Here is an 11,534-nt window from a genome sequence, read left to right as displayed (position 1 = left end):
TAGCAGCAGCTGTAAACATTGGTGTGTTATCAGCATTGTTTTTCTCCTAGAACTAAAACATAGCATTATACCAGACGGTCTGAAGAACACAGTTCTGTTCCAGCTGAAACAAAGACAAAAGTGAAAGAAGGGAAGGAGTTAAGGAGCTGAAGAGTTTGCCACGTGTTCTTGCATGGGGCAATGTCCAGGTTAGCCTTGCTGGCATTCCCAAGCTGGTCTCTGCATGGCCCTCCACGCAGTGATCCCACCAGGACAAGGCTGAGCAGTGAGATCTGGGGCTCAAGTGAGAGTTTGCCTCTGACAAAAGGGGAGGAGAGAAGGAAAAGGTAAAGATAGTCCCCGGCCTGGTGACTCAGCATCTTTACACTGTTAAGCTTTGGACTGTAAACACAGCTTTTGCACCTTTCATATTCTCTGCGTTCCCAGCCAGAACGCACCTCCATATTCTATTTCAGCCTGCCTTAAGTCACTCCATGAGCACAATGAGTGGAAAAAACAGTCCAGAGGGTGAAGAAGGAGCCGGGAGGATGAAGAGTGAGAGCTGGGGGCAGAGCAACGCTGTGGGAGAGGTCAGGAGGGGCCAGGTGATCCTTGCTGCCTACCTGATCGTAACCCTGGAGCTGACCTTTCTGTTCATGCAGTTTGGAGTCATGCCTGTGAGTATGGATTGCTGGACACAGCATTTCTTGTCTTTGGTGCAAATGGCTCTTCCGGGTTTACTTTGTTCTTTTTCTGAGGGCTGTTTTATACCCCATGCTTGCTGGCAGAACCGGCATGTTAGAGCCTGCCTCAGAGTTAGCTGTGTTGGACTGTGAGCATAAGAAGTGATTCTGATTTGTCACCTGGTGCAAAACTGATGGTTTTGATCACATCCTGCTGATTTTTCTTAGTAGACAGTGTAGGCCAGAGACTTAGTATTTATTCACCAGCTTTTCTGAGAGAAAGGTGATAAACTGGAACAGGCACAGGCAGTTGGTGGAGTCACCGACTCTGGAGGTGTTCAGGAAACATGGAGATGTGGCACTGAGGGCATGGTCCAGTCCACATGGTGTGATGCATTTATGGTTGGACTTGATGACCTTGGATATCTTTTCCAACTTTAATGATTCTATGACAAAGATTTCATGTGTAGATAGAGGAAGCTGAAGAAAGCAACTTCTCAGAATTTGGAGCTCTGGTCCTTTACATGGGCCATGAAACTCTTTATTCAGAAATGTAGCATGTTTCATTTCCCCTGACCCATTGTTTTTTGTATTTTTCTTTTTTCAGTACTTGGCAAAGAACCTGGGTTTGGATTCGGTGGGGTTTGGGTACCTTCAGACAATCTTTGGTGTCCTCCAGCTCGTGGGAGGTCCTGTTTTTGGAAGGTGAGAACAATACTCATGACCCTTTTCATGGCTGAAAAAGGCCAATCTCTTATATTTTAATAATAACAATAAAAAGTTTAGTTCTGTTTCATGGCCCCGCTGAAATATTTGAAGATTTCATAACAGACCAAGGGGAAAATAAATACACTCTAATTAGAAATACTGCAACATAGAAGCAGCCTTTATGTTAACATAGCTATGTTTTAATGGCACACATTTAAGTGTAACAATACACTGGGAACAGGCTTAAGACATCGGAGTCCTCAGAGCCTAGGTCCTAATGGCTTAATCTTGCAAGCATTTTATAGCCACTTGTAACCTTAGAAATGTCCTCTGACTGGGGAACCTAGGGGAAAAAAAGGGTATTTATTCATGTTAAGTAGAGCTGTCAATGAAAAGACTGTAGGTCATGTTATTTCTATGGCCACATTTCCCTGAATTTAAGTCAGAGTTTAATAGAAAGTTAAAATTCCTTTGAGTTTATGTGCATTTTTAAGAACTGCTCTATCTACAAGCTCATCTACAGAAAGAGGAAAAAAGTGGGAAAAGCCTGTCTCATGGGACATGAGCTCCTGTTCCTAAAGAAGTATGAATAGCAAGAAAAATCCTAGAATGACTGTGGGGAGCCTCTTCCCAAAGGGCAGAAAAACTTGAACAAGCAGTGTGGTGATGGGAAACTGAGGAATGCTAGCTTTTCTCCTTCACCCGGCTACTGATCAGCTGATACATGTATAAGGTGCTGCTATGTGCTTTGTTGTCCCTTCATGGGATTCTGGTCTGTACGTGGCACATCCAAAATCTGTTTTTCCTCCAATGTCCAGAAAAGGCACTGAAGGGAATAGGAGAAGACAAAGATTCATATGTGTATGGATTGCCAATGGTGTAGATGAGTTTGAGGGTGTGTTTTGCCAGACTGAAGCCAAAATTTTTGATGTAGGTTTGAGAAGAAAAGGATTTTCCTGCATGCAAGACTGCTAGAAATAAGCTGGAACAGCTTCAGTTATCACTGAATCTGGACTTAAAAAAAAAAAAAAAAAAATCTAGCCTGATTCCTTGATCTGAACAGACTCAGAGTTGCAAAGTAAACTCACTCTTGGAGGCCCCATTAGCTCTTGCAGGGGACCAGTGAATGTGGCCAAGGTCGCTGAACAGCTTCATCCCCCTGGAACTGCACAGTCCCACTCCTTACAGCCTCTCACCAATTTTGCTCTAGGTTTGCAGATCAGTTTGGCAACAGAGCTGCCTTAACTCTCTCCTGTGCATCTGCGAGTGCCTTCTTTCTGCTCCTGTCCATCTCCACCAGCATCCCCATCCTCTTTCTCTCCAGGCTACCATCAGTGTTCATGCATGGGCTGCCAGGTAAGGTTGGTTGGGGATGAGGGACTTCCCAGTTTTTATTGCTAGAGTTCTCTTTTTGTGCTCATGTTGCTGGAAACCAGCAGCATTAAAGAACATCTGTTGGGCACTAGGACTGAAACAATGAAAGTGTGAAAGAGCTATAACGGTGCTTGTAATGGAAATGCTAAATCACGGCCTGAAGCAGTGATTGATCACCTGGTAGGAAGGCAGGGCTAATCCAGGGGAGCTCATGTTTATGCAGTGCACCTGAGTGACTGGAAGGGGTGGAGCCAGGATCCACCCCTTCCCAGACCTCTTTTAAGGGTTGGCAATGGAGGCAAAGAGATCTTGGTGGAGATTTCTGCCTACCTGAGGGTAAGCAGATTCTTCTCTTTATTTCTGTGCTCACAGAAATAAATGTGTTTGAGCAAATTCTCACTTGCTGCAGCTTTGGACCTTGCTGCTCTGCTGTTATTGCTCTGTTTTCCATCACGTTACAGTGCTGTAGCACTGTAGAACCCAGAGTAGTGGCTCTGGAAAGCAGGGCTTCTTCTCTATACGTCTGTTCTCAATAATGATCTTGAAAATATTGCTTGGGCGTTGACATCTGAACACAGGCAGCAAAATGTTTCCCGCAGCAGCCCTATCCTGAACTTCCCTGCTGCTTTTTTGCAACCAAAAGTTTTGTAGGAGACCTTTTTCATTTCTGCTGTTAAAATAAGTGAATTAGTCGCATCAATATGGGGTCACTAAAATGGCTTTTATTTCCAACACCTCCCACCAAGTTGTTCTGCTTTAGCCTGGCTTTCCTAGATGTTTCTAGTAAAAGCTGTACCGCCAGCTTTAGTTGCTGGGAGACTGCGCTGGTAGAGTGTTAGCCTCTTATTGCCACTTGTGAAAGGGTTGGAGTGTCCCTTTCTCCAGCTTATAGATGGAATGAATTTCTTCTGGTGGTGTGCATGAGAATAGGGCTTAAAGGACAGTTCTGTGGCACGTGCTGATGAGACACTGGCACAGGCTGCCTAGGAAGGTGGTTTAAGAGCTGTGGAGATGCAGCACTCAGGGACATGGTCAGTGGGCATGGTTGGAATGGTTGGTGGTTGAGATTCATAATCTTAGACACCTTTTCCAACCTTAATGATTTTATAATCATAATTCATTTTGTTTTATAATTCAGTGGCTTATATACTTGTACACATTGCTTGGGCACTGCAGCAGGCTTCTTTTCAGTGGTTGTTTCCTTACAGGTGCTCAGAAGGTCATCACAGATCTGACAGCTCCTTCTGAACGTGCTGCTGCCTTGGGGAGGCTGGGCCTTTGCTTTGGAGTAGGAATCATCATCGGCTCTGCCCTGGGAGGGTTCATTTCCACCAAATTTGGGTGAGTTTGTTTGGTGTAGCCTTGCTTGCAACATGAACAAAGCTTGTAAGATTTAGAGTGTCCAGAAGGCTTCTCTAACTTGTGCTAACAGCTTTTTGCTAACATTTAGGGTTGATTAGGCAAAGAATGCTTCAAACCTGACCCCTGCTGAAAGGCATCTTTGTGTTCCATTGTGAATAGCACTCGAATTGAGTAACTCAGCTGTAGACCCTTCCTTGCCGTGCTGGTGGCAGTAGAGGTTCACACCAGAACTCAGTATTTTGCTATCTATGTTGCTGTGAAGAATTACTTGCTGTTTTTATGGAGGTTTTTTATTATGATTTAAAAAACAAACAACAACAACAACAAAAAACCCCCCCAAAAAAGCCATGTTTTTCATAGTAGCAAAGATGTGTAAGGAAAGAAGTTGAAGTGAGAAGTGGAGCCTTTCTCCCTGCTTTTCTCTGGAGCTACGTGTGCTGAAAAGCAGCATGCACTGCATAGCCTACATCTAACAATGTTGTACAATTGAGAAATGGAAACCTGATGCAGAGTGAAACTCTTGCAGAGATTGATGCTCAGTATGGAGAAAGATGTCAGGGAAAGGGAAAGCAAAGCTGGGATGTGGATGGGAAGAGATGGAGGAGGTCGAAGCACACACCTGTTGCTCTTCTGTATGCTTTCTAGTGCGTGGCATGATGTAGCAGGCTGTCACCTTCTGTGTGCTGCAATAGAGAAGAAATTCCTGGTTGTATTGAATTTTAGTGGTCGTTGTTTGTTATTAGTAAAATACGCAGGGAACTCTGCAGGCAGGGAAATGCATGTGGCTATTATCTTCTAGGGAAAGTCCCTCTGTATTTCTGTAGATGGTGGGGAGAAGCCTTTGCAACCTTTTGAGCATTAATTTGACTTTGTTTTTCTTACGCACTCTTGCTTTTGCAGACTCATTTTTAGCATGGAAATCGTTTTTCAACCTCTGCCAGTATTGTAGCTGTTCGGTAGTGCAGGATGAAGGGTTTTCAAGATATATATAGACGTGTGTGTGTGCATATGTGTTCGGGTGAAGCCGGTTTCCAGGCACGGGGCTTACCTCTGAAGCAGTCCGTGCCCAGATGGTCGCTGTGCCCGCTAGGTGTCACCGTCGGCTCGTTCTGCAACTGATGTCACTAACAAATCCCTTCCCATCCAAGTCCGTGCATCCGGCGGAGGGCAGCTTCAGCCCACAGTTCATGCGTGGCCGATGGACCATCCCATTACGGTGCCTTGGGGGCTGCTGCTCCTGCCATCTCGTAGAACGGCCCCTGCAGCATCAATAGTGACCTCCGGCTGTGTCTATGACATTGTCCTGGAGGGAAAGGAGTGGGTGTCATGTTAAGGAATCCAGGGATCATTGTCCCTGTTGGTGCATCCCTTCCTGTTTCCCATTGTGAGACAGGAAGACTCCAGCCATACTTGGAGCTGTGTAATCGCTTCCCTTTCTCTTACACAAATGCCCCAATTGACTTCTTTGAAAATAAATATTTCTGCCACGTCACGGATGAGCAAAGCTGGAGAGTTCTGTCCATTTGGCATTCTTTGCCCTCCCTTGCTACAGAGCGTTCCCAGACATGCATGTTGACAGCATTATTCATATGTTAGTAGTGGTTTGTATACACGAGAGGGGGTAGAAGTCATTCTTGGTTCCTCGGCTGATGTCATTTTGCTATTATTCCACTGTATTGTATTTACCATTGATGTACTTGACCTAAAGAGCTGGTCTGTTATTGTTTTCATTGTTAGGCTAATATTTATTGGCTCTTATTTACCAAGGGAGCCCCAAGAAGGAAAAACTGAGTGACTTGTTCTGATCTGTTTGCCCTTTTTGGATGTCAAATCCAGATCTCTACTCTTCAGCTGTAGCCACCAGCTCCAGTCTTTCCTCTTCTCTGAAGTGCTGTGGTTTCCCCCCCCCCCCCATTTTCCAAAGTTCTGAATGATGTTACAGCAAAGAAATCATCTGTGAAATGTAGCTTTGCCTTTTGCAAATGAAAGAGCTGCTTGCCAGTTGGTTTCACCCTCTTGAACTTAATTTTTAAAGGCTTACTCTTAATATGTAGCCCTGTCCTCTCACCTCTGAACAAACTGCATGCAGCCATGGAGAATGAGCTTTCTGTGGGCAGAGTGATGGTCAGACAGATTTAAACCACCTGAGGATCAGATATAAAGCAATTAGTTAAAATTACAACTGCTTGTGATCATTGTTTGGGGAGTGTTTTCATGTTGATGTGCTTTTTAATTGAAGTTTTCTGGTCATTTGACAGGTGGATGAGGATAGTGGATATAATACCCAGCTTGAAACCAACTCCTGTAGTTCACCTGAGGTCTTCATGTTATTAGCGAGCATGCAGAGTCCATCACAGCCCAGCCACAAAAGGGGCTGAGAAAAGCATCTCTGTGGTGTGCAGCACAAAGTTTACTATGCTCTGGGCACTCATTGGAAAGCTGCAGCAGAGCTGTGTGCACCACAGGAGATGTGACCGTGTACTTCTAGCAGGCTTTCGTGTCGGTGCTGCAGGTGAAGGGTGAGAGAAGGAGGCTGGATTAGTTTTCAAAAGCAGAAAGATGAGCCTAAGGTAGTTAATTAGAGAGATCTCATCCTTTCTTCTGAGCCAGTGATTAATTGCATTTGGCTCCTCTTTCTTCTTTCTTTCTAACAAGGACATACGGAAGCGTTGCAGCACGACCCAAGATTTGTTTGCTTTCTATGGACGAGGAGATGTTTCTTCATTTCAGTGACTCAGCTTTAGGCTTAAATCTCTCAGAGCAATTATTCTTTTGAACTTGGGATTTTCCTGGCCAAACCCCTTTGGTCTCTTATTTAATATTATAACAGGCTTTGGGGATGGTTGGGTTTTTTACTTCCCTTCCTGGCTGTGCTATTACCCTTCTTCCTCAAGGGGAAAAGAGGGAACTTGTTCACCCAGAGTAGGGAATTGCTTTTCTTTTCAATAACCCATTTGAACTGTGTCCTCTGGCAGGGAATTTTTCATCACTTAGCGGCTGAGTGGAAAGACTGTGGGTGTTGAAAGGGCTGAAAGTTGGGAGCTGGGAAGGCGGGTGGGAGAGTGGCGGAGGGAGAGGGGGGTGCGTTCTGCTCCTGCACAAAGCCAGGCATTCTGCTGCCCAGAGCCGCTCCTGCTCGTTCCAGAAGAAACTGTGACATTTTCCTGCCTGGAATGATGTCGTTTGGTGATGCTGGCACAGGCCTTGCTTTGTCTTTTGTGTCAAGGGGCTCTGGGGAGAGGGAGGTGCCTGAGCTGCAGCGTCTGCCACCATCAGTCAGGCTCTGCGGTGCGTAGGAGGCATGGGGAGGGAATAAGAAATGGGCTGTTGGTCAGTGAGCTGACGGATTAGGGAAGGTGCAGAAAATAAATAGGAAAAAATAACACCAGAACAAGAGAACAACAACAAGGTCCAGGAGATTCAAGCCATTTCTTCTCACCTACTCTGCATGATGCTGGTTCTAGCTTTGGAAACCATCGTCCCAAAGACTGTCTGTACGGTCTATGTTAAACATCCTTGAACAGTGTATCCTGCACTTCATCCCCTAGCAACTTGTTGGATCAAGGCTAAAGTCTGGGCTGCTTCTCCCTTCCATCTCCTACAGCTCAGCTTTCCATGCCTGATGACTTGTTTAACCTATTCCTGAGCACGAGGAATGTCTCCGTGCAGGTGGAGTTCACTTAAGCTCGGACATCTACAGGGGGGGCAGCTATACCTACATCTACTGTTCAGGCTCTAGGTGGCCAACAGAGAGAAATGGGATGTTCCTTCTTAGGAAACGTGCCTGAAACAGCTCAGGGAAGTGTGTGTCTGGCTTATGGGCCCAGTGACCACATCGTGAGCTGGCTTTCTGCAAGGTTGTGTTGAGAAGGAACAAAACAACAGAATGCTGTAGGAAGGTACCGAGGTATTTTGGGCCTGACCTCAATAGAGGCAGCATGGAGGGCAGGAGGTGACCCGATTGCTCTGCTTGTACAATGAGACAGTGTCTACTAATGACTCATAGGAACTTCATCTGCTCTTCCCAGTCCTGGAACTTTTCATGACTGGGCAGCAAATCCAGCAGTATCACTCAGGACTGAAATCCAGGGAAATACTGTTTTCTTTGTTAACGCTAAACAGAAAGCACAGAATAGGCTGAGGTTAAGTCCCTGAAGTGGGATTTGGGCCTTGGCTCTGCTGCAGTTTTCCTGTGATGTAAGTTGTCCCTTCCTTCTGCAGTGGTGTTCCTCAGGCATAGAATGGGGGCAATTAGATTTTTTTTTTCCCCTCCCTCTCCTAATTCATATTCTGTACCGCTATTTGGATTACACAGCCTTTGGGGTGCTGACTCTTTCCATCACGAGATGTACGCATGCAAATATCTCCTACCTTGGAGGAACACAGCCAGTTTTTCTGGTTGTATCCTCTCCTGAGCGGGCAAAGCACAGCTGACATCCCATTTTTGGGACGCGTTTCTTTTTATTGTTTATGAGAAGCATGTGCCAGCATTTTGCTATTTCAGAAAAGCAGCAGAAAAAATAAATCCCAAACAGCCATAAAGCTCGGTGTGGTTGAGGCCACCAGAGGAGGGGGCAAAAGAGCAGGGCTGAGCCAAGCAGGAGTTTGGAAGCACCTGAAGGGCACCGTGGGATGGTACAACCTTCCTCAAGTCATGCACGCACGCACCAACATGGGCAGCGTTCTCCTTTACATCTCCTAATCCTACAGACTCTAAGGGTTGTGCTTGCACTGAGTTCTGACCTGCCCCAGTGAATGACCCAGCCCTGTGGTGGGAGTGTGGGGAGCTCAGGGCAGGAAGGATGTGTGGGAAGGATTGTTGGACAGGGAGGGGATGAAAGATTGGGATGAACGTAAGGGCTTGGCATGGGAAGGTGGACTGGGTGGAACTGGGGTCTGCAGGCTGAGACCTCTGGCTCAGGGAGCTGAGGGATGAGGTGTGTGGGGAAAGGATTAGTGCTTTTAAATCTATCAAGGCCTCTGGAAAAGCAGACTGGGAGACCTAAGGGGCTGAGGTTGGGCAGAAGTAGCATTTCCTAGATGGGACCTTCATTGGCAGTGGAGGGAAGGAGGAGCTTCCTCCTGTTTTCTTGAAATAAAGCTGCTGTGTAGGACAACTAGAAAAGCAGCCCTTTGGGGAATCATGGAGTTGGGCATTAAACTTTTGGCCAGGCAGATGAGGCAAACAGCAAGCTGCTGGATGGACAGGAGGTGCAGCACCCTCTCATGTGTGCTGGGCTAATGCAGGTGAAGGTCAGACATGCTCAGGTGGAAATAAGTGTTGTGACCTGGGCATGAACTGTACCAGCTTCCGTGGCCCCACCCAGGTCTTTCATTTCATGGCAGGCTCCTTGTGAAACCCTGCTCACAGCCTCTCCACCAGCAGCAGAGCTGAAGGTATGCAAAGCATCCTGGCACGGAGCACTGCCAGAGGGCACAGGAGGCTTGCAATGACCATCTCCAGTTTGCTGGGGCTTGTCCTTTCATCCTGGCAAACTGTGCATTATCTCAACCAAAGGAAAAGGTGCTTCCAGTACCTTCCAGTCCAGAAATGACCACGACTTTCCTTCAGTCTCCTACTGATATCTAAGGTGAATTTTCAAAATAAGAGAATTCAGCACAGGTAGAAATCTGGTTCATTTTTTGTATGAGTTCAGGATGTAAAAACATTACCTATTTTTGAGCATCTGAGGCAACATCTGAACTTTCTTTTTTTTTTTTTTTTTGCTTGTTTGTCATTGCAGCAAGTATTGCCTGAACTTTAATGTATTTTTCTCGATGGTGATGACTCTGTACATCTAATCCTTTGTGGTCTGCATGCAGTATTATCTTTCTTGGTCTCACTAAATATTCCTTTATTCCCTGTATGTCCTAAGATGAAATTTTTGGATTAACTGCTTTATGAGATCTAACTCTAAACCCTTTCAAAATCTGCATCATCTCTGTTTTTATGGGATTTGGTTCATTTCTCTTTCACACTGGAGAATATGATCTGGGACTTACTGGAGTCTTGAAAGGGTTGCCTTTCAGTTTCATTCCAAATCAAGCTCTGGGTAAAGAAATTTGTAGAGGAGGGAATGAAACCTCCCAAACCCTAAAAGGTTTCTGCAGGATAGTTCTTTAAAAAACAACACAACAATAAAAAAAAATATGATTATAAATGGCTTTGGAAAAGCTATCTAGGAGCTTGTGAGAAATGCCTGTGGGAGGCCAGATTCTTAGAAGTTCAGGCTTAAAAAAGGTGGAACTACAGACACTAATGTTTATTAAAGCTGAGAAGAGTGAAAGGTTCGTGCATCAGATTTGCTTCCTATAGAAGTGTAGAAAGGCTCTTTCCTGACATAAAGCTGTGTAACAGATTATCTACAGCCTGCATTACTTGGACTTCTTCTCCTTTTGTACAGACAAAACTGGATGTTAGATGAGGGAGAATTCTGGATATTTTCCAGTCTTCATAGAACCATTAAGGTTGGAAAAGACCTTTAAGATTGTTTGGTCCAACCATCCACTTACCCCCAATATTGCCTGCTAGCCACATCCCTCCTGCTACACCTCCACAATTCCTGAACACCTCCAGGGACAGTGCCTCCACCACCTCCTTGGGTAGCCTGTGCCACTTCATCACCACTCTTTCTGAGGAGAAATTTTCTCTAATATCCAACCTGAACCTTGTCCAGTGCAACTTAAGGCCATTACTTCTATTGCTTTTAGGAATTACTGTTTGTAGTAGGAAGAAATCTATTTCTAGATGGACCTACTGATGTCTAGAAAAGATGTTTTTAAATCATTTGATGAAGAATGACCATAGGATAACCTGGGAAGACTGCACTGATGTGCAGTGTATTTTCACGGTGGTGCTGGTGACAGCAGGCTTGCGCCTCGTGTTATGCTATGCCCACGTGTGCTCTCATTACATGTGATTGATTACACAGCCTGGGATGTCTAATTGCCTGACTATAATCTGCCTGCCCTACCAAAAATTGCCTTATTCTGCTTTTGCCTGGGTGTTTCATGACAAATACCCTTCAGATGGAGTCTCCTGGCCTTCTAAGGATTCAAAGTTTTTCTCATGCTTTTAATACAAAACCTGTATTATATTTTTTTATATTGTTTATAAATAAAATTGTTTTATGGCTTTGAAATGGAGGTTTGGCTGTGGCAGGGAAGAATTTACAATAGCTAGAAAAGTACAGTAGTGGTGTAAAAGTGCTTGAAATAGCAGCGGAACTAAATTTTTCCAAAGGTTTCCAAAAGATGAGCTCTGCCTTGGCTATTGCAACACTCACTGTGAGCAAATCCAGATCCCATCTGTGCTTCAGCTATGCCTCATAATGTATAGGTGAGAGGCTAAGAGCCTAGTGGGAAAGGGAAAGCAGAATTTAAAAAAAATCCCCATGCCCTTGTGGAATATCTCAGCCTAGTAGGACC

General features: G+C 45.1%; 1 protein-coding gene across 1 annotated transcript in view; it reads left to right on the top strand.

Annotated features, from left to right (window-relative positions):
• Window positions 1-473: 473 nt before the first annotated feature.
• The window catches only part of SLC67A1 (solute carrier family 67 member 1), a gene marked incomplete at both ends in the record, with an annotated part of 48,188 nt that continues 37,127 nt past the window's right edge, over window positions 474-11,534 (top strand). The window contains 4 exons of the mRNA XM_079536947.1: window positions 474-656; window positions 1,270-1,367; window positions 2,581-2,726; window positions 3,953-4,085. Of these exons, the coding sequence (XP_079393073.1) occupies window positions 474-656; window positions 1,270-1,367; window positions 2,581-2,726; window positions 3,953-4,085 (560 nt within the window). The remainder of the gene's footprint in view (window positions 657-1,269; window positions 1,368-2,580; window positions 2,727-3,952; window positions 4,086-11,534) is intronic.

Source organism: Tetrao urogallus (assembly GCF_951394365.1).
Source record: "Tetrao urogallus genome assembly, chromosome: 6".
NCBI lineage: Eukaryota > Metazoa > Chordata > Aves > Galliformes > Phasianidae > Tetrao > Tetrao urogallus.
The sequence above is the reverse complement of the archived record's forward strand: the minus strand, read 5'-3'. Positions and strand labels throughout refer to the sequence as shown.